The sequence below is a fragment of the Oppia nitens genome, unplaced genomic scaffold (assembly GCF_028296485.1).
Source record: "Oppia nitens isolate AA-2021 unplaced genomic scaffold, nextdenovo-longstitch-racon4-pilon3 scaffold1_pilon_pilon_pilon, whole genome shotgun sequence".
In the NCBI taxonomy this organism is placed as follows: domain Eukaryota; kingdom Metazoa; phylum Arthropoda; class Arachnida; order Sarcoptiformes; family Oppiidae; genus Oppia; species Oppia nitens.
Window position 1 is genome coordinate 2744666 of NW_026533199.1, and position 24381 is coordinate 2769046.

A 24381-nucleotide genomic window follows, 5' to 3' on the forward strand; every position below is an offset into this window, starting at 1 on the left:
GCATTTATAATTAACCGTATGGTATGTATTGTATGTAATAATACAGTAATAATAATACAGTATAAATATTGTCACTATAAATATTCCTATAATTTGCATATATATATATAATTTACACCCAAATGTAAATATAATTAAAAATTATTGTTTACAAATACAAAAAGATATTTGTTTAGAATTTAAATAATTTATATTTTTTAAAATAATTCATATAAAAGCACAAAAGTGATTTACCAAGGCTATTAATTTATTATGAATTGTCAATTATTATAATTTCAAAAATAAAATGTAATAAATTATCTATTATTAGTTTTTTAAATTATGTACTAATTTTAAATTATCTATTATTTTAAATAAATATAACTTATTAAAAATTAATAAAAAATTTGCATAACGAGAGTTAATTTTTATCACTTTAATTAGTTTAAAATTTGTATAATTATATTATTGGTTTTATATAAATTTGTATTTTCGGATAGTATGCAATTGATAAAATAATTTTTATTGACATTTTGCAAAACAAATTATATAAAAATATTTTTATTGACAAAAATATATTCCCCAAAAAAAGAGATTACACATCTAATTTGAAACTCCTTTTAGTTATACAAAAAGTTAAATAATAATATTTAAAATATACTATAAATATTTAAATTTTAGTATATTAAATATATAAAGAAATGTTTGTACAAAAGGGATTTAACCAAAAAAATAAAATTGTTTTATACATATATATAAAAAAATATTTATGTGTATAAGTGTTCAAAAAAAATACTAAAGAGTGCTAAAGATTCTGATGAGGTTATCGAGACCTTTGAGATACCCGTCCTCATGATTGCCGACCTGCCATTCGCTCTGATGAGTAATTTGTATGCCATTTGGTAAGGGATATGTTTTGGCAAAATCTATTAACCAAATGTCTGCTTTATGGTCGTCGTGAACAAACAGAAGGGAACTGCCGATTATCTGATCCCATATTAACAATAAAATCTACAGTTAATATCCATTTAACTACACGAAAAAAATGGCGCAAATACCTCATGTGATCTGAAGAAATGCGATAATTTTACCGTCTCTTTGATTATAACTAATTTATTTAAATATGACGACTGTATGAAAATGTTTGAAATTCAGTTTATAATTAGTTTATTTTAAAAAACTATTTAAAAACTATTTAGTATATAAAATACTATGACATACGGCATAATGCGGATGATTGTCAATGAATCTCATGAATGCTGTCTTAACGTTGTCTTCAGATTTGGTTCGCTTAAAGTCTTTCAATGCTTTGCCATTTGACTGTTTGATGCCTTCAATTCTGAATCCAAGACTAGCTGTAGAACTAATAGTTTCTCTCCAAACCATATATCGAGGTTTGGTTACTGCCTTCAGTTGATTTTCCTCATCGGTTGGTTCGACCGGATCGATGGCAATCATCTTTTCGTACATATCTTTCCTAAGTTTGGGTCTAACTCTTGCTTTTGTCAATTCTTCCTCCAAATAGGTCCGAACACCCATTTTAATGTCCATTATCGACGGATTGTCAAATTTGGCCAATAGGTCCTCCAATTCCAAGTAAACTATTGGAAACAAACAAAAAAATACAATAATTCTATTTTTTAAATGTTTTTTTCATATAATTTAAACTAACTTTTAAAAAATAATTTAAGTAAAATATGTAAATATTAATTATTTTTAAAAATTACATTCGCTATTGATTTTAATTGTTTTTCTATATTCGGGAACCAATGGTTTGATAACATCGTTAGCTATTAGATGAAAGCAGTTTTCTTCAGTTGCGTTCAGTTTCTTTAGAATAGTTCCCTGAGTTTGACCACAAATGAAATTTCCTGAAATTATTAATTAATATTAGAATATATTGAATCCAAATAATACTAATAATAATAAAAATAAATATATTGACACAAACCCTGGTGTCCGGCCAACTGAACCCACGGATACTTTTGCTTTTTGTACGTTTGAATGAATGGTGAGGTGACGAGAGACCGTACTTTTCTCCATGCTGATATCTATTCATATTGTAAATATATCATTTTTTTAAAATTAAATAATAACCACCCTGATCATATTATTTATATATAAATTTTTACAACCAGCACATTATTATTATTATTATAGTGTATCTGCAAATTATGCAGGTGTCATCCTATTTATGTACACACAGTAGTGTATAGCATCATAAAAAATTTAATACCAATAATATAATCATATGATATATCATTTAAATTGTATCAAAAAATTGTGTACTCTACATATATATATATATATATATACTGTATATATTGTATAATAATAATAGTGATGTGATAGTTGTGTAAATATTTTATTTATTTATATACACAGTAGTATTAATGTTATATTTTTAAGTAATATTTATATAAAGTTACAACAAAACAATCAATAAAATGTTATCAAACAAAAGTCATAATTCTTCTAAAGCTAATAACAAACTAACAAAAAAAAATTAGTGTAAAACACAAACATATTTTTGTATCCATAAAAAATAATATCATCATACGATATGTTTCAAATTTACTAATAAAATACAGTATTTAATTTCAATTAATATTAAACTTTTAAAAATATTTGTAAACCTTTGGCTTATTATTCAAATCAGACAACTCTTCGGTATCCCAATCACTGCTGAGGTCATCACTGGACGCTTCTCCGTATTCAAGCTTTGGTCCAGTTTTATCAACAATTAGAGAATATTCTTGATATCCATTTATTTGCAAATTATTACTCTCTTTAATCTCACACATCATTTAATATTATTTTTAATAAATACATATATTTAAAAAACCAATTATTATACTAAAAACAACATTTGTAATTATGAAAACAAATTAAAACACAGCAATAATAAAATATAAGCCATTAATAAGCTAGCAGTAGAAATGATTATAGACTATATATATATATAACTTTATATATATATACTGTATGATATATATAAAAATCACCTTTATAGTATTGCAAATAACAAATTAATCAATTTTAATGGCTTACAATTAATAGATAAAAATAAACAAATAATTGAGTAAATACTGTATATTGAAAACACGATAACAATATAAAAAATATGATAACATCCTTAAACTTTGATATAAAAATTAAGTTTTTATGAATCAATTATAAAGCACTGCTCTTTAAAAAAATAAAAATTAAATTAAAACAAACTTTTATTTAAATGGGAAACCGTTTAGTTGACTGACTGAAAGACACACTGTGTTAGACTTCACAAACACTATTAACACGATTTGTGGTATAGCCTTAGGTAGGCTATGGTTATGGATAAGATGATGCATAGGTATGGGATAAGACAAAGTCCCCAATAGGAGGACAGTCACTATAGTTAAGGTTAGTCCACACACCGAGATATGATACAAGTCTATGATATATGTGTGTGTTATCTCATATGTAATTTTTGCTTTAAAACAGTTGAATGCATTGAAAATCAAACGTCGCTATAATAACTACTGTGTGTAGTATTGACGCAATTTATTTTAACAGTAAAATAAATTACAGGATTTGTTTAAACTAAAAAACAATCATAACATATGAGTTTGTTGTTTGCATTTATGGTATGCTTTTTGTATGCTTTTTTAAACGACACATACAAACAGCCAAACATTTTTAGTTGTATTGAAAAATTCAATATTCTTGTCAAAAAAATGTTTTTATATTAAATATGCTGTTAGAGTGCCATTTGAATGCATATGTGGGAACATTACTTATGTGTCAAATCAGATAAAATATATTTAATGTATTTAATATTTAATATATTACTAAAATTCATATTTATTTTTTTTATATAATTATTATATAAAAACTTGATTTCTATAGGAATATGTTCTGCAAATTTTCAATTCATTTATTATTATTATTATATAATCTATTATTGCTTTATAGCTATTTAGACATCATATATACAGTATATAAATATTAAATACATTTATAAAATTAATAATAGATATGATTTGAAAGTCATTTAAAAAATACACCTGTCTTTGGGCTCATTAATATCATAATCAATATAATTAAATAAAATACAAATCAACTAATCGTTTAACACAATTCAATGCATATTATTCTACAATTCAATAGTTTTTCTATAGTTTTTCCATAACGTGAAAATGTCATTATTATTATAACTCTTATAATTTATTAAAAAACTTATTATTATTATTAATAATTATGACGATTATTGTCAGGTTTGCAGTCGTGAAACTCCAGATAATAAACGCAAACAAACACTTAAAACACATTTACACTAATAATATATCATTTAATGACAAATGTATTTTCAATGCAATCGACAATCAATTACTGATATTTTAAAGGATTTGTTGCAATATTGCAAACTTCAGATCTTATCATTTGAAAGCTAAAAATATGTATTAAACATATTTTTATAATAATATCATAGAAATCGTTTCAAAAAAATAATAAATAAATAAAAAGAAGTTAAACGTCTGTCCAGTCGTGTATAGCTTTCAAATAAGGTATGAATTGAAGTCAATATTTAAAAAAAATGTATATATATATAAAAATAAAAAATAAACATTACTTTTTAGTGCTATATTTGAGAGGAAAATAAAGATTATTTGAATAATATTAAAATATTAGCAAAAAATATTAATGACATGACGTGTGGACTGACGCAAATAATAACCTTAAACTGTTTGAAGGCTTGAAGGCTGGCCTCTCGTTGGCCGACCCTATCATTTGAGACAATTTACTGACTAATATTAATGTGCAAATAAATATAATATTAAATTAAATACACTAACAAAAAACAAATTTTACTTAAATAAATTATTTTAACATATTTAATTAGCTAATTAGGGCTCAAACAATTATATATATATATATATATTTGTTGGCAAAACAATTTATTTTCAATGTATAGGTATTTCTCACTTACATATGATATATCATATTCTCTAATAAAATCTAATGTATTTTTTCTAATCAATTAATAGAAAATACTTTTTGTTGTGGATTTTTTTATTAAAACAAATTAAAATAATTTGGTATACATGTACTATTAGTACATTTTTTTGTACACTCATACAAACATATACTAATTTGTTAATAGACTAAGGAGTGGATAAAAATAAAATATAAAGAATTCATTATATTTTTCGTAAAAAATATATTAAAAATTTAAAGTATAAAAACAAATAAGACTATTAATACATTTAGTATATTTATAACTATATTTAAAATTATATACATATATATTTATATATATATATATATATATATATATATATATATATATATATATATATATATATATAATAAATGTATATATATATATTGTATTATAAATGTAATTTTATCAGGAAATCAATGATTTGTAGGAACTGATAATTTGCAATTATTATTATTATTAAAAATTGTTTACATTATTTCTATTAAAAAATGATACCAGCATAATATAAATAAATAAAGTTATCATAAATTTGATATTACTTTTTTTGGGAAATTATAATGAACTTATTATTATCAATAACATATGATATTTTTAGTTTACTAAAATATAAAAAATGATATAAACACTAATAGTTTATTAATAAAAAAAGTTTATTCATTAGGCGTGTGATAGTAGTGTGTTATTGTATGATATAAAATGATAAAATATGAAATTTTTTGAATATACTCTATGATTAAAATATAAAAAATAAAATATTTGATACTCACTGGTGATAATTTATAAGATGTGGTCTGAATATCGCATTCAACATAATCTTCTTCACCCAGAGATGAAAGACTGGAAGTACTCGAAGATATGCTACTTATTGAGTCACGTCTTAATTGGCATTTAGGCGTCTGATTAAAATAGGAGTCAAAATCTTGGATTATTTCATTATAGTTGTGGTCATCATTTTTATTGTCGTTAATCTGTTCATAAATTTTTTTTAATGTTAAATAAATTGTTATTTTAAATCTATAATTATTTCTCTCTATTTTTATTATTCAATCATAAATTGGTTTTTTATGAATTATAAATTATTAAAATAAAAATTTACATCAGAATCAGTGCTGTGATCACTGATTATAACACTTGGAGTACTTAAATGTGAGCTTAAATGATACGTTTGTGACAATTGTTGATCATATGAATAATGTTTTGATTCAAAATCCATTTGTGAATCAGTTTTATTACATGTTGTTTGTAAATCACACTTAGATTGATCTGAACCGGAATCGTCTTCAATATCGCAATCAATAAATGGTATAATTATAGCTGAATCACTACTGTTAGACCTAAATATCATATATAAATAATTTTATTTGATAACAGTTATCAAATTAATATTGATGTTATTGTAAAAGTGTGTATATCATTGCTAGTAATTTACTACTATAGTTAAATGACATACAGTATAAAGTTTATAAAAAAAAAAATAAAAATAATATATATATATATAAATAATTAAATTACCGGTGACAACAAATATCTTGATTAATGTACTCATAATTTGCTAGTTGTCTATGTTTGGCATTAATACAAGTGATATGTGATCTGCACTTTGAAATAGTGGTTAATTTGTTGGCTGTTTTGTTTAGTTGACACTCAGTTTTATCACAGTTACATGAATTGCAATCGGACTCCCAATCATCGGTCTCATCATTGCTATTATTAGATAATAATTGTAAATTAGTGTAATCACTGGGAGACACATCAAGACTGGATGAGCCGTCTCCGCCACCACTAGAAGGGCTGAGTCTTATTTGGATACTATTCCCAACATATAGGTTATCATAATAATCAATGTCATTATTCTTGAAATTTTCAATAAACTCATTACTGCTTGAATTATTATCTATGTCTTTCATATTTGTATTGTTCACAAACAATTTGATTTGACAATAATCTGTAGTGAGGGTCGATATATCTATCATTTTAAGCATAAGCCTTGTCCTCAAATAGGTTGCAATTGAATCCCAAGAAAGCGACCGATTTATGTTTGCTTTTGTTTTATGCAAATGTTTGTTCAGTACATTGATTTGTGGACAAGAAATACATTTACGAAGATAACTGTCGCATACATTTGCAGAAGTAAACCATTTGGATGACAATGAATTTGTTTCTCTTGTGGCCAATAATGATGGCTCCAAATATATGGATTCATGTTTATCGTCCATAATATTAGATTCATTTGCTATTATATATTATCTGTAAAAATGAGATATAATTAGAAAAAAACAATTTTTTTATCTAACATCGTAACAATTATTAGTAATTAATATTAATATATTATATTATAATAAATATACTATTGAATATTAATAATAATAAAAACAATAATCAAAAATATTTTCAAAAATTGTATTGTCATTTACGACTACATACAATAAATATTTTTTATAATTATAATATACAGTATAATATACAGTATATATATATATAAGTTTTTAGTTAATTTTGATAATCATATTTAAAATCAGTTAAGATATTATAATTAAATAAAAAGGGATATTTTACAAACACTTTATACAAATTATATAATTAATAGTTATGCTAATAAAATACGACACAAACAACTTTATTAATGCAAATCAAGATTATAACAATAATACTGTATATTATTGTAGTAATAATTAACTAATTGGTCGCATATTATATTATTTCCTTTTAATATAATTAATTAAATGTAATTCATTACTTAACACTTATTTGTGTATACTTTTATTAATTTACAGTAAACCTTTAAGAGTGAAATTTGCAATAATTGCAATAAAATGTATTTATTTTTGACAATATATTATAAACATTTATTAGAAAAGTGCATTTAAAAACCATTAAATATATAACACAATCATWCAATAATATTGTTATTATATAAATAAAAATTATAAGTTTTGAACAGTACTTGGATTGCATATCATCAATGAGATCATTGACACGTAACTTAAATATATATCCTACTGGTTTGTACTGTATATACAGTATGTAAAAACATATACCCATGTATATACTGTATATCACCAGGTTCATCTATTCAAATTACATATGAATATTGTATTTCACATAATAACAATGTTATCACTAAATATTATTATTTTATATAAATAAAAAAAACTTTATAAAATATAATATAATTTAAATATACACAAACCAGTAAATGGTATGTCGTAATATTTTAATATATTATATTTATAATAAAAAATAAATGTTAATGTAATTTTACTAATAATTAATTTAAAATTAAGAGCAAAATGTCATTAAAAATTAAATGCAAACATATTACAGAAGAAAAAGTTGAAAAAATGTTTTGATTATATTAAGAGGAAATCCAAAAGTGAAAAGTTTGTGAAAAATGTGTTAATTAAAGCAATAAATGGGACAAAACTTTCTATCGTTAGGTTTGCTCCGGGCTTTGGCATCAAAAATATCGTAGACATCGAGTTTGTCAAACTTTTTTGTCTTACTTTTGCATTCAAGTTTGAGAGTCGATTATATATTTTTATTTTAAAAAGTTTTTTTTTGCAAAATTTATATTTGTAAATATCTTCAAAAAATAACTTTATTACGATTTAAATATATATTTCTCACCTCATTTTGTATATAAACATCAAATATTCAATCATTAGATATTTAGCAAATATAAAAAATTAATTATTTTCTAATACAAGATTCATTAAATTGACTAAATTGAAAATGAATATTTGAAAATTACTTACTAATGACAATTACATATTTTTATAAAAAAAATTATAATCTATTATTATATTTATTATGTAATTAATATTATTCATATCATATCGGTATATGAAATTATTTATTTAAAAAAACAACTAATGCTATTAATTAAGCATTTAAATAATGGAAAATATTATTATCATTATTATTATTATTTGACATTTGTTTAGTATCTGTCAATACATATGATACACTAATATAATAATTGCAATGACTGAATACATGCAATGAATAACACCATCATAATAAACACTGTATTTTATTATTATTTAATCGTAATTTGATTATTAAAAGTTGCGATACATTTTCAATGAGAGAGAAAGAGAGACAAAAATCACATACACTTAGAGAAAAAGTTAGGCAATGATTGTAATTGTAATGTAATTTTCTGTATGTAATGAATACGATTCACTGATTCTCATGCAATACATGCGCGCATCCAATCAAACCATTCAAACCAATTGCAGACCCGTTTTGTAGCAAAAGTTTATGTTTTCAAATCAAAAAACTTTTTTCACTTTTCAATTTAAATTATTACTCACCGTATCATTAAAAAACCTTAAAAACAGATATAATTTATTTTCTTATAAACAATAGCTATTGAAATGTTATGTCACTGCAAAAAAATGACATCAACATAATTAACCTGAAATATATTATTATTATTTATTATATATAAATATAATATATATTAACACTGCGTGTATTCATACATGACCAATTTTTTGTTGGTTATCAACAATGAAATTTTTTTGTTGAGAAATATTTCAATATTTCATAGAAATTAAAATTCAATATAATGTATATATTAATATAATACATAAATATAATATTACTGATTCTGATGGGAAATGTAGATAAAAGTTGATGTGCCGGTCAAAAGAAAGTATAAACACATATACCAGTAGGAGGTATGGGTTGGTTAAACAAATGAACCCCCTATTCCTCTATTAAGGTCTCATTTATGGTTGAATTATTTAATAAATTTTAATATTAAGATTTATTTGCTGAAAAATAATAATAATTTTCTATCATATCATGATGTTTTAAATAAGTTTTGCAATAATTGACAAATTGCTAATTATTATTATACCAGTATTATAATTATGACAGTATTAATATCATTGACATTATTACAATTAATACATTTATGATTATATCATTCTTACGCACATTTTTTTTGCTTAAATTGTTAATAATATTGTTATTTACAAAAATAGATTTTATATGTAATTAATTAATGACTAATCTGGACTTTGAATGAATGAATATACTATAAAGTTATTTAATTTATACATAAAATAAATTAATATAAGTTTATTAAAATATAGAATAAAATACTAATAATTATTGCTATAAATATCTAACAAAAATTATACTTACAATTAGTTGAATTTAATTAATAGTAATTTGCTTTAATTGAGTAATTCTAGTACATTAAAACTAACTGTTTTTATTGTTTTTTTTAATTATAATTTCTTTTTAAATATATATAATTATATAATAATTTACTAATAATAAATATTTTAAAAATTGCATAATCTATTGTACAATAATTGTATAATAATTACAAATTATACAAATACTGTATATGTTATTAATATTAAACGTTATTTGTTATGCAGTAAACATAACAACATGTTTACGATATGTCAATGTTGTTGTTGTTTAACATTTAAAAAATATTTATATTTAATATAATAATTATTGCATGCATTTTGATTAATCTGAAAATAATAATTTAATATTTTATGCTGGATTATTTGTCAAAAAGTAATTTATAAAGTTTATATTAGAAGATAATAGTTACCGAAATGGCCAACAATGAGATCGTGGGCGCCGTCGCCGGCGATTCAATGACTTTGAGTACAATTATGAATAAGTATTGATTATTATTGAAAACTATTTGTTAAACTTTTGCTAAATTTAATTAATTAATCACTTGATGAACACCGACAGTATCATCGAGTTATGTATGGACAATGAGAAGGGTATCACCGAAAAGACATTGCAAATAGCAATGACTGGAGTCAATCCATTGGTCAGAGCCGATGCCGTCAACCAATTGTTGGGCCAAAACAAGATTGAAATCTGCAAACAAGGGATACAACTTCTCTACAGAATTAAAGACAAGACAAGTGCTAATAAAGGTTAATAAAAAACTAATGATTGATATGTGATATTCAATTGACTAAACCCCCAGTGATTTGCCATTAATGTTATTTCATAGGTTCTGATGAAGAGGAGAAGATTGTGTTTGCCATCATTGAGAAAGCATCCAATAAAGGCATTTGGATCAGAGATATTAGGTTTCAATCAAATCTATCGCAAACACTACTGAATAAAGTGCTTAAGAATATGGAAACAAAGAAATTGATAAAATCGGTTAAATCAGTGACGGCCAGCAAGAAAAAAGTATATATGCTTTACGACGTCGAACCGGACCGATCAGTGACCGGAGGTTCGTGGTATTCGGGAAATGATTACGAGTCAGAATTTATTGAAGTCTTAGCCCAACAATGTCTTCGGTTTTTATGGGAAAAGGTTTGTCCTTAAATTTTGGTTCATTTTTATTACCGATTGATTTCCATTTATTTGTATTTAGACTAATAAAGAGAAACAAAATGCCAAAAATCCCATCGCTCGCCAAAATCAATCATTTGTCACCTCAAGAGATGTCCTCAAATTTATTAACGACGTCGGCATTAGTAAAGTAGAGCTCAGTGTCGATGACATTGAAAGCATTCTCGACACACTCGTCTATGACGGCAAAGTCGACAAACATGTCAGCACCGAAAACACGAGTACCGGTTCTAACAAATTATACCGATATATTACATCACTGGCCAAAGATCCGGGTTTTATGCGTATGCCATGTAGTGTATGTCCCGTTTATAAAGACTGTCACATCGATGGCATAATATCGCCGCTGAAATGTGTTTATCTTAAAGAATGGTTTGATATGTGATAAACTAACAATATTGTAAATTACTGGTAATTGTTATGAAATATTGTTTTAATTACCCGTTTGTACATTTTATCAAAAAAATAAATTTTTTAATTACTGTTAACCTGCTATTCATATCATAATTTTGAGCACCAAAAAAACAAAAATACATTACCGTACCATGGTACAGTTTGTAAGGTAAGCAAGGTTGCTTTTAAAAATTGACAATCTAAAAAACAAATACCGGTACAAAATAAACAGTATATAATTATTTAAAATATGATTTTACTCAAAATTAAATTAAATTAACTTAAATTCAAATGACAATAAAATGAATAAAATGGATTTAATTAATAATTGTATATAATTTATGATTATTATCGTTGTATGAAAACATTCAAAAATGCAAAAAACAATTAATTTATTGTTTACGAAATCCTTTAAGGATTGGATAGATATTATCAAACGCCTCATATATTTCTGTTCTTACTTTTGCACCTAAAAAAACAATAGAATAGTTATTACCACTAATATATAGACTTAATTGCATACCCGTGAGGACAACTTTCCCGGACACGAATATTAATAGTACAATACGAGGCTTAACCATACGGTAAATAAGACCGGGAAACAGTTCCGGTTCATAGCTGGAGAACTGGCTGTGAGTTAATACCAGTCCTTCCAAACGAATCGGAAACTTTACGTCACAACTGCCGACCATATTTTGGATCTTAAAGTCAGAGAATTTTGCCTAATATTCAAATAATAAACAAATATTATATTAAACACACAATCCTTCAATTGCTTTAATATATAATGATTTTAAAATTACATCGAAACCCAACTTCTGGACAATTCGGGCGTATTTTCTTGCGGCCAGTCGTGACTGTTCTTCACTTTTAGCACCCGTACAGACCATTTTGCCCGAACTAAATATAAGTGCAGTAGTCCTGGGCTCACGAATACGCATAATAACGGCTGCAAAACGTTTTGGATTGTATTCAGCATTTCTGGCGTGAAGTGCAATCTTTTTGAGATCTAACCGACAGCCGAGGTTCACAGTGGACACTATATTCTGCAACTGAGGCACAATACCCGGATCTGTCGATACAGGAGTCACTGGAGTCATAGGTGTCATCGGAGTCATTGGACCCGATGGGCCAATACCGGAGAGTACTGATGCCGGCATATGGCTGGCCGGACCCGAAACAGATGGTGGAGTACTCTGAATGACACTGGGAGTGTTGGGACCGATACGTTTGCCCGATGGAGTTGCCGGTGTCGATGCACTGGCCGGTTGGTGAGAGTCATCATGATGTTGCGGCTGCATCGGTGACGGCTGTACCAACTGTCCGGCCAATAGAGCCAAATGCTGTTCCTCGAGATCGAAGCCATCCGCGTGGTTGGACATCGGCGTCATTGAACCGAAAGCATTTGGATCCATTGCGGGCCAATTAACGACTGGTCAGTGATTGTTATATAATTGGATAAATTTAACTAAAGAAACACTTCATTTGCTGGACAATTGATTTAACCGAAAGTCATTTTTCATTTTTGTCGACCAATTGGTCACTCATTTAATATTATCACTGATTTTGTGGACAAATGTCTGGATTTGACTCTCAAGTGATTGAAATGCCGATCAAAATACAACTCAAATACATTGCAATCAATTACGACATTTGACAACAAATACTGTGTAAACTATAAGCCCTTTTCATAATTAATAAAATGCTTTTAAAAAATTAATTTTTATTATTAATAATTAATTTTATTTATTTGTAATTTTTTCCTATAATAAGTATTTACAAATTATTTTATTGCTGTGTTTTAATTAAGTTCAATAATATTATATGAGTCCCCCTTATGTTTGAAAGCTATAAAATAATTTTCTAAATAACACTTATCTATTAATAACATAAATATTGAGATAAAATAGAAATTATCTATACTTTTAAAATTTTTAGATAACAACCCAATACAGTACATGGGGTATAAAATTGCAATTTAATTTACTGGTTGTGACATAACTATTAGTTTGGAAATCAAAATATTTTTTCAATTATTTATTTTATTTCTATTTATGAACATTTAAATTAAATAATCAAATAATTAAATTTTATCAAATAAAATGTAATTTAAATTCGTAGGATTCACACAAATATTACTTTCATTCGTCAAAATAAATGAATACAATAAATGTTTTTTATTTTTAAAATATTTTTATTGAAACATTCAAAATATTGATTTGTGACTAAACTAAAAAATATATATATAATTACTAATTATTATTAAAGATTGCAAGGAATAGGACAGAGACGAGACAATTAATTAATAGTATAGTTGACACTAATTTACTACATTATTAAGGTATATATATATATATATAAAAATCGCTAATATCGTAATTTTATAGACATTTTGACAAATTTGTTTTTTATTTACAATCAAAATAATATTTTTTGAATGATTTGCAAATACGACATTAAAATAGTTAATAGGCTTTTATAATAATAGGCATTACAATGAATGTTTTGTTTTTTAATATATATATATAATTTAAGTGCATATGATTTTTGATACGACTTCCAAGATTTACATAAGTTATGAATAAAAAGCAAAACAATCGCTAAATATACTGTAAATCCAATTCAAACTTTCAATTTTTCATTCACTGCTTCTTTCCTTTTTAATTTTGAACTGTTGTTGCGCTGATGTGTTTGAACTGGTATTTGGAGTACCAGTGCTATGTTCTGGACCCGCATTTACCGTATTGTTGTTGTTGTTTGTTTGTGAAGTGCCGGTGCTCTGGTCCTCCTGTAAAATGGTTGCAATTTCATTTTGCATGAAAGCCCAGGGAACGTTAGATCCAAGTAATGGACATTTCTCTCCTGAAGGACAATATACTTCGCCTGAACCGGCAGTTGTGGCACCGTTTGTATGCTGTTGTTGTTGCTGTTTGATTGATGATCGGGAACAGGGAAAACAAAATTTGTGCGCTGGAACTGACGGGCACTGAACAAAGTGTGTGTCCTCTAGTCGTTCTTGACATAGAGTACACTTCAATGGCGCCGCCTGTGCTGCTGGAGGTGTGGCCGTTGCCGGCGGCGTTGTGTTGGCAGTAGAGGGCGGTTGACTTGAACTCTCGCTAACTCTTGGCTTCTTTGCCGCAACGCTAGAGTTAACGCTTGATAGTGGGGGTGAAGAGGTTGTCGTTACCGAATAGAAGGCGCCTTTGCCGGCGTTGGCCGTTGCGATAGGTATTGTAGCCGTTTTTGTTACGGTTGCGTCAAATGAGTAAACTCTGCCTACCATAGGTGGATGGGTGTGATGGCCTAAAACGTGTGGTTCACGAGTCAATTTGCGCAGACCTGTGTCGGCTATTGATACACCCGGTGCTGCCATTACAGCTGGTAGACTCTCACCTCTGGTCAATGGTGGTCGCGTCACATTCACAATACCAGACGACTCTTCAATTATCAACTGCTGTCTATTACTTTGGCCATCATTGTCCACTATGGAGTCGGTGTCAACTATGGTGTGAATGGTACGTTTATTGGTTGCATTGGCGGCACGTTGTGTGGTGGCCGCTACGAGTTGTTGTGACGCATAAGCTCGGGCAGGACTGCCGCCACCGCGCGATGAAATGCTCAAATCAAACTGTTGGGCAGCACTACGATTCTCGTAAGGTTGCGGTAGACCTCCGTTTAGCTTATATTGAGTCGGTTGTTGTCTCAACAACGGTGCAGTTACTACGTGATGATCATTTGCGATATTAATAGCATGTGATGATTGTGATGATGGTGTGGCCGACACGTATGATGTGGACGCGTGTGAGTGTGAATGTGAGTGACTTTGACCAGAGGCTGCTCTCTTCAATTGTCTGGCATTTTCAATAATTATTTCAATCCTATCGGCGCCTTCATAGTTGACACAACCCCTGCAAACAACTTCACTGAACTCATGAAGCAAAGCCCACGGCATTCGCGGCAAATCACATAAATAGCAGTGTTGTCGCTGTGCGGCCAAACCAGAGTGTGAACTCATCGGTGATTGAGACACGTGTGACATAATGGGTGATGAATTAGTGTTGGAAGTGATTGCCAACCGATGACCACTTGATGTACCCGACATTTGCCACACTTTCTATATATAAAAAACAAACAAATAAATCAAATTTCTTTTGCTTAATAATAACTAATTTAATAGCTTTTAATTTACAGCAAACTTATGGTATGTTTTTAAAGTATTATTGCTTTTAAGTTATGTTCAATAGTTGATAATAATTGCAGATATCATATATGATATATATATATATATATAAATATATATCATATATATGTAGAGCTAAGAGATGGATGTTTTAACAAATATTAATATAAATACTGAATATATACTGTATATTAAACACACTATTCATATATGATAAGCAATTATTCATTTGCGACAGTTATCTAATCCTAGTTTTTAAATGCAATTAAATACAAACTGTATGTTTAGTTATAAGTGTTATCAAACAGTCAATGGTTTAATTGGTGACAAATGGCACCGTTGGATGTGAGGCACTGTTATCACCCTATCATGACATGGTATGTACATCTACTTCTCAGACTAACTCAGCATTATTTTGTGTTATAATACAAATTCATAACTACATTCATAATCATATTATTTACTAAACTATTAAAATATTATTTTATGAAATGTGTAGCAATACTGTACTGTAGTATTCAATTCATAGCTTATAATACAACAGAGAGAGAGAGAGAGAGAGAGAGAGAGACTACTGTATAGACTATAGACAAACCAACAAAACTAAAAGCACAGCATATATGTGACGTCACATCCAGACATACGTCACAGGTATGGGTCGGCCTATAGGTTAGTGTAGTCACTGACAACTTGTCACTGACATCGCTGGAGACGTAATGCATACGTAATGTGTGACGTATATGACTACAAGTGCCGTAACTTTGCCGACCGATAGCACTATTTTAATGCCATTATTGTTGGTCACCATTGTATGGCACGGATCGGGTATATAGTAATAGCATAGATGTATGTATAAACACTTACTCCCGGATTGTTCATTGAATGCCAATCCAGTTAATAGTCGATATACTGATGGCTTAAGAGTTTGTATGCCTTAGTGGCCACTAGAATGGCCCGACATTGGCGTCCACTTAGTTTGTCTAACTGAGTGCCACTTCTACTACTTGTGCGCAAATAAATACACAGTTTGTATGAAACACTAAACACGAGTCCAATAGAGTTGCTATCGATTTGTATGAAAGCCTACATTTAACACAACTATTTCAATGCCTTTCATAGCCTACATAAAGGTCTGTGGGGGGTATCGCCAGTGCTGTCTCTCACACATATAGACTGATAAGACCGTGTTATGCCTCCCTGTGCTCTCTCTTTCTCTCTCTCAGACTATAATAGTTTTACAACAATTTTTCTGCCAATGCTTTCCATAGCGATTGCGTTCACTACTAAAGCCAACGCTGTATATATGAAAGTATGGATTACTCTCTACTGGTTATACTGTATGTTAGGCTCTCCACTGCTTAGGGTTTGCCAAATCAAATGCCTAACAATTGGACACAAAAATCTACATATATTTCTCCAACAATTTTATTCACTTTATTACACAGTATTAGTGTTTATAATATTCAGTATTTATATTAATATTTGTTAAAACATCCATCTCTTAGCTCTACATATATATGATATATATATATATATATATATATATCATATATGATATCTGCAATTATTATCAACTATTGAACATAACTTAAAAGCAATAATACTTTAAAAACATACCATAAGTTTGCTGTAAATTAAAAGCTATTAAATTAGTTATTATTAAGCAAAAGAAATTTGATTTATTTGTTTGTTTTTTATATATAGAAAGTGTGGCAAATGTCGGGTACATCAAGTGGTCATCGGTTGGCAATCACTTCCAACACTAATTCATCACCCATTATGTCACACGTGTCTCAATCACCGATGAGTTCACACTCTGGTTTGGCCGCACAGCGACAACACTGCTATTTATGTGATTTGCCGCGAATGCCGTGGGCTTTGCTTCATGAGTTCAGTGAAGTTGTTTGCAGGGGTTGTGTCAACTATGAAGGCGCCGATAGGATTGAAATAATTATTGAAAATGCCAGACAATTGAAGAGAGCAGCCTCTGGTCAAAGTCACTCACATTCACACTCACACGCGTCCACATCATACGTGTCGGCCACACCATCATCACAATCATCACATGCTATTAATATCGCAAATGATCATCACGTAGTAACTGCACCGTTGTTGAGACAACAACCGACTCAATATAAGCTAAACGGAGGTCTACCGCAACCTTACGAGAATCGTAGTGCTGCCCAACAGTTTGATTTGAGCATTTCATCGCGCGGTGGCGGCAGTCCTGCCCGAGCTTATGCGTCACAACAACTCGTAGCGGCCACCACACAACGTGCCGCCAATGCAACCAATAAACGTACCATTCACACCATAGTTGACACCGACTCCATAGTGGACAATGATGGCCAAAGTAATAGACAGCAGTTGATAATTGAAGAGTCGTCTGGTATTGTGAATGTGACGCGACCACCATTGACCAGAGGTGAGAGTCTACCAGCTGTAATGGCAGCACCGGGTGTATCAATAGCCGACACAGGTCTGCGCAAATTGACTCGTGAACCACACGTTTTAGGCCATCACACCCATCCACCTATGGTAGGCAGAGTTTACTCATTTGACGCAACCGTAACAAAAACGGCTACAATACCTATCGCAACGGCCAACGCCGGCAAAGGCGCCTTCTATTCGGTAACGACAACCTCTTCACCCCCACTATCAAGCGTTAACTCTAGCGTTGCGGCAAAGAAGCCAAGAGTTAGCGAGAGTTCAAGTCAACCGCCCTCTACTGCCAACACAACGCCGCCGGCAACGGCCACACCTCCAGCAGCACAGGCGGCGCCATTGAAGTGTACTCTATGTCAAGAACGACTAGAGGACACACACTTTGTTCAGTGCCCGTCAGTTCCAGCGCACAAATTTTGTTTTCCCTGTTCCCGATCATCAATCAAACAGCAACAACAACAGCATACAAACGGTGCCACAACTGCCGGTTCAGGCGAAGTATATTGTCCTTCAGGAGAGAAATGTCCATTACTTGGATCTAACGTTCCCTGGGCTTTCATGCAAAATGAAATTGCAACCATTTTACAGGAGGACCAGAGCACCGGCACTTCACAAACAAACAACAACAACAATACGGTAAATGCGGGTCCAGAACATAGCACTGGTACTCCAAATACCAGTTCAAACACATCAGCGCAACAACAGTTCAAAATTAAAAAGGAAAGAAGCAGTGAATGAAAAATTGAAAGTTTGAATTGGATTTACAGTATATTTAGCGATTGTTTTGCTTTTTATTCATAACTTATGTAAATCTTGGAAGTCGTATCAAAAATCATATGCACTTAAATTATATATATATATTAAAAAACAAAACATTCATTGTAATGCCTATTATTATAAAAGCCTATTAACTATTTTAATGTCGTATTTGCAAATCATTCAAAAAATATTATTTTGATTGTAAATAAAAAACAAATTTGTCAAAATGTCTATAAAATTACGATATTAGCGATTTTTATATATATATATATATACCTTAATAATGTAGTAAATTAGTGTCAACTATACTATTAATTAATTGTCTCGTCTCTGTCCTATTCCTTGCAATCTTTAATAATAATTAGTAATTATATATATTTTTAGTTTAGTCATAAATTGGTAAATCAATTGGTGTCAAGTGGAAGTCAATTGGTGTGAATCATACGAATTTAAATTACATTTTATTTGATAATTTTTAATTATATGATAATTTAATTTAAATGTTTATAAATAGAAATGAAATAAATAATTGAAAAAATATTTTGATTTCAAACTAATAGTTATGTCACAACCAGTAAATTAAATTGCAATTTTATACCCCATGTACTGTATTGGGTTGTTATCTAAAAATTTTAAAAGTATAGATAATTTCTATTTTATCTCAATATTTATGTTAGATAAGTGTTATTTAGAAAATTATTTTATAGCTTTCAAACATAAGGGGGACTCATATAATATTGTTGAACTTAACTAAAACACAGCAATAATTGTTGATAAACGGCAAAAGTTTGTGATAAGACACCCGATTGCGAGTCATTACTTGTGATAATATCCTGAACAACAAAAACCATACTTTTTTAATATCAATATACAAATATTCTCTGTTTTTATTAACTATTTTTATTACTGTTTTTATTAGACTAAACATTCAATTGATGAAACAGTTGTATTTGTGGATATGACTGAACTGGAGATTTGTATGCCTTACCCATTGTTGATCATAACTATAGTTTGCGGTCTAATCGTTATCTTTCTGATACCAACTTCTTATAAAAAGCACACAATTTATTGTTTATTATAGTTGACTATAGAAATGATTAAAAGACTATAATCATTAAAGGACTAACTCTTAAACTAAGCTATTTTTCTTGATTATTGGCAATGGAAATGAAATAATAATAAAAAATAATATTATTATTAAATGTACACTTTTGCTAAATTGTCGATTTTATCAAAAAATATTTTATGTTGTTTTTATTAAATTATTGATAATAATTACGAATAATATTATAGTACTAATAATACTGTATTTTATCACCATTGAGTTTCTGGTACAATTTATCTAAATATATTTTTGTTTAATTTATATATATATATATATATATATATAATTTTAAATAATTGCATATTTTTCCAAATATCAATTATATCAAATTTCAAAGATATATATATATATATATATATATATATAAATTAATTTTTTCAAACTAAACAAAATGTAAAAAAAACTTTGGACCCTATTTTAAGTTCAATCACTACTACTCTGTACTCATCATATAACTGGGCACATGTGGGTATGGTATGTATGGTATGGTATGTTAAAGTGCATCAAACGTTTAACTAAATACAGAGCACCGTTACTATTAATAATATTTAATATCTTTATGGTTCATAAATATTTAGAGTCCAATGGGTCACACATTGATGTAAATTTGTATCTTTAAAAAAGTTTACACAGTTTACACCACATTATCTAAAATACAACTATACTGTAGTTTATTGGYTGTAATTTTGTTCAAAACTTTCATCATTTTGTAAATTATAATTTTTATAAAAAATAATATATATATATATAATTATAACTGTTGTAAGTCATTTCAAATATGATACATACAAATAAAAATATTAAACAAAAATTTATATTATATATGAGATCATGATTTTGATTTGATATAAATTTAATATAAAACTTGTCCATGTTAATTATGAAATAAACAAATATTCTAATATAAACTAATAACTCGTGTTATTGCATAATAATTAGAAATTTATGTGAAATATTTGATATTCAGTACCATTAATAGTGAATATAAAGTTAAATCTTATATAAAAACATATGTTAAATTGCGATTATTTATTTATATGTAAATTAAAATATGTATTATTTAGTAAGGTATTATTGTACTGTACATTATTAAGTGCAAATAAATTATTAACACAATACACTAATATTATCTTAATTACTTAATAATTTAAATTATGTTTAATTAGAAGAAAATGAAAGTTTTCATTATATAATATTATTTAGGTTTTTTATATTAAATAAATAATATTTTATCTAAAAATGTGACTAATTTTTAGAGTTCTAATATGTTTTAAAAATACTTTAATGCTTTTTACATACAGTCATATTTTGTATAATCTAAGGTATTCTCAAAACCAATAAAAAATTTAGTGTAAAATAAATTATTATCAATAATATTGAAAATATTTTGCAAACTTTATACTTCCGGTAGATTATATAAAGTAAATGAAATTATTGTCAATATAGATAAAACAAGTTTTTGATCTAATAGTATATTGAGACAGTGAACTAGCTCAAATTACAAATTTTTTAAATGTAATCAAGTCAAAATATTGTAGAATTTTGAAAAATTTAATTAAAATTTTAACATAATTCTAAAACTCCTAAAATATTATTTGTATAAATTTTAATTATTAATACAATTTCAATTAATTATATTTAATATTATTTATCTAACATACATTTCAAGATATGGTGTCCATCTATCTTCACATACCTGAGCTGAATTTTACACACAAAATGTGTGTTATTTTTTCAATATAGGCTCACTTTGAAAATAGGTAAAACTGGATTTTTTTATTTAGTTAGAAACTTGTTCTACAAATCAAAGTATATCATAATTTTTTGTGACAATTATGGGTTCTTAGAAAGTTTATTATTGGTATTATAATCACTTTCTATGTGTACAGTATATGGAACCGGTATGTTGTTAGTACAGGGAGTTATCATTTGAAATACTGAAATACATAGGGTATAGAAGATATTAAACAAAAAACTAATAATTTTATTTCTAAAAATTCTGTAAATATCTGGTTACTGATTAATTTAAATAAATTTTATATTTCCTAATTAATCAATATATTTTATTTTCCCGGAAAATTGAGGGATTTTATTAGGGAACTTCCGTCCCTTGGAAAGTTACCCGAACTCTAGTTGTCATATACTCTAACCCTTTATTATAAAGACTGATATCTCTTAAGATGATAAACCTAGAAGTTATAAATATTTCATATTTAAATAACTTAACATTTTTAAAGACCATATCATAAAGTAATACAGTTTTTAATTAAATTCATACCCAGAATATCATTTTGAATGTAATAGTTATGATACAGTAGTGCTAATTGAAAAATATGTGACTAAATCATTGTTTATTTATATTTATATAAAGGTTACTGAAATGTATTACAATTAAATTATACTCAGTAATAGAAAATTATTTTTAAAAAAAAATTCATGCATTAACTCAAAATACATATTGATATATTAATAGATATTAGAGATTTAAAAAAATCTATATTCACAATAATAAATATATAAAATTGTAAATTTATTAATATCATAAATACCTCATAAATATTAGAGTATTTTAAATTTAGTTTAAGTTAAAAATTAGCAATACTTTAATTGATTTAATACTATTACTAAATTATTCTAATACTTAAATTTGTAACAAAAAAAGTCAGTCATCTATAAAACTTGACAAATGTTTTTAATACAAATTTAATTTAATATTAGTAAATCTTATATAATGTATTATTTTCTAAACTTTCACATATATTGTACTTTTGTTTAATGTAATGTACAATACATTATCACTGATTACTGATCTAACAATTAACTATCAGTTTAGTTGACAATATCCTAAATAATAAGTACACCATATTTCTAATTAATATAGATTTATAAATAAAATAAAATAATTATTTAAAGTTAAACAAAATAAATATTTTTAAAAAATAAATAAATATGTAAAGTAACTTAAAAGATACCAATATTTCACTAAAATTTAACAATAATTTAATTAACAATTTTACATAAATTCAAGATTTATGTCATTTATAGAAAATATTTACTTTCTATAACTTTATTAGTGTTAAATAACTGTATTTTATGGATCAATCTATTGTCTTAAATCTCTATATAAGGGATAGCACTGACCATACCTTTTATGCTCCGATATGTCAGTGCTTTCACGACTGCAACTTATAAAATACAAATGTATAACAAATTCATAATCAAATAAAATTATAATTTCAAAAATACAATCAGTTTTTTAATGTATTGGTGCGCCTAATAAACAATTACCGTAAAACTCAACTTATATTTTACAAATATAACATTGGATTTTCACAAACATTGTTTGTATTGTATTTTGATTGATAGCTTGCATTATATAATGAAAATTAATAATTGTTAATTAAAAATAAAAAATTATTCTTTAAATTTTATATATTGTACTAATTAATAATTATATTGTTATAAATTTAAATATATACTGTATATACAGTATGATATAATTTATTATTTAATATATTTATCATAACTTAAACGTCAATTTATCAATTATAATAATGTAATAGAAATTCAATTTAAAATAATGTTTTTTTCGATTCATTAACCGTAAAATATGTTTTAAAAAGTAGAAAAAGTAAAATTACTTTAAAATATAAATTATATACAATGCATACAATAATGTAAATAAATACATTATATATATTTGCTTCAATAACTTTTTTTAAAAACTTAATTTTACTAATTTGACAAAATTATCCAATTTAAAATATTACTTTTAATATAAATATTAAAATATAAATTTAATTTTAAAATATATTTTCAATCAATTTAGTATTACATAAAATATTAATATATATTCTGATACTAAAATAAATCTATATATTTTGAAATAGTCTACCAATTAATAGACAATAATTGTTAACTAAATTATCTCTTTAAATATTTTTTGTTTTGTTTTATAAATTTATTTATTTTGCTAATTATTATTATTAGTAGTATATTTCTAAATTATCATGGTTGTTTTTTGTTAAATATTTAATTTATTAATTTATAGTATTTTTATTATTAATTAATAATGATAATAAATATTCAAAATGCTAAATAACGATAATGTAATTAATAATAATAATAATAATAATTAAATATATATATAAACTAATTTTTTCAATAAAAAAATTA

The 24381-nt window shown here is 26.8% G+C and overlaps 5 protein-coding genes across 9 annotated transcripts; 2 read left to right on the top strand and 3 right to left on the bottom strand.

Annotated features, from left to right (window-relative positions):
* Positions 1–688: 688 nt before the first annotated feature.
* Positions 689–7179, bottom strand: LOC128952898 (uncharacterized). Its single transcript, XM_054298358.1, has 8 exons — positions 6476–7179; positions 6060–6297; positions 5731–5931; positions 1931–2030; positions 1707–1850; positions 1201–1580; positions 1038–1109; positions 689–966 (listed from the first exon to the last, which is right to left on the bottom strand). The coding sequence occupies exons 1-8, from the start codon at positions 7177–7179 to the stop codon at positions 775–777; spliced, it is 2031 nt and encodes a 676-aa protein (XP_054154333.1). The 3' UTR covers positions 689–774.
* A 3347-nt stretch (positions 7180–10526) lies between these two features.
* Positions 10527–11762, top strand: LOC128952158 (DNA-directed RNA polymerase III subunit RPC6-like). The gene is made up of 4 exons (XM_054297503.1): positions 10527–10619; positions 10697–10887; positions 10968–11281; positions 11343–11762. Exons 1-4 carry the CDS (start codon positions 10552–10554, stop codon positions 11703–11705), a joined length of 936 nt encoding a protein of 311 aa, XP_054153478.1. The 5' UTR covers positions 10527–10551; the 3' UTR covers positions 11706–11762.
* Positions 11763–12069: 307 nt separating this feature from the next.
* LOC128952636 (TATA-box-binding protein-like) lies at positions 12070–13398 on the bottom strand. The gene is made up of 3 exons (XM_054298058.1): positions 12517–13398; positions 12237–12435; positions 12070–12182 (listed from the first exon to the last, which is right to left on the bottom strand). The coding sequence occupies exons 1-3, from the start codon at positions 13126–13128 to the stop codon at positions 12106–12108; spliced, it is 888 nt and encodes a 295-aa protein (XP_054154033.1). The 5' UTR covers positions 13129–13398; the 3' UTR covers positions 12070–12105.
* A 792-nt stretch (positions 13399–14190) lies between these two features.
* On the bottom strand, positions 14191–17351 carry LOC128952633 (interferon regulatory factor 2-binding protein 2-like). 3 transcript variants are annotated; one of them, XM_054298052.1, is made up of 2 exons: positions 16761–17351; positions 14191–15830 (listed from the first exon to the last, which is right to left on the bottom strand). In XM_054298052.1, the coding sequence occupies exons 1-2, from the start codon at positions 16773–16775 to the stop codon at positions 14352–14354; spliced, it is 1494 nt and encodes a 497-aa protein (XP_054154027.1). In that variant the 5' UTR covers positions 16776–17351; the 3' UTR covers positions 14191–14351. The 3 variants fall into 3 exon arrangements, with proteins under 3 accessions (XP_054154027.1, XP_054154029.1, XP_054154028.1); XM_054298054.1 differs by lacking the exon at positions 16761–17351 and adding an exon at positions 16174–16240; XM_054298053.1 differs by lacking the exon at positions 16761–17351 and adding an exon at positions 15906–16001.
* Positions 16208–19240, top strand: LOC128952634 (interferon regulatory factor 2-binding protein 2-like). 3 transcript variants are annotated; one of them, XM_054298055.1, is made up of 2 exons: positions 16208–16273; positions 17601–19240. In XM_054298055.1, exons 1-2 carry the CDS (start codon positions 16271–16273, stop codon positions 19077–19079), a joined length of 1482 nt encoding a protein of 493 aa, XP_054154030.1. In that variant the 5' UTR covers positions 16208–16270; the 3' UTR covers positions 19080–19240. The 3 variants fall into 3 exon arrangements, with proteins under 3 accessions (XP_054154030.1, XP_054154032.1, XP_054154031.1); XM_054298057.1 differs by lacking the exon at positions 16208–16273 and adding an exon at positions 16535–16742; XM_054298056.1 differs by lacking the exon at positions 16208–16273 and adding an exon at positions 17450–17525.
* The last annotated feature ends 5141 nt before the right edge of the window (positions 19241–24381 follow it).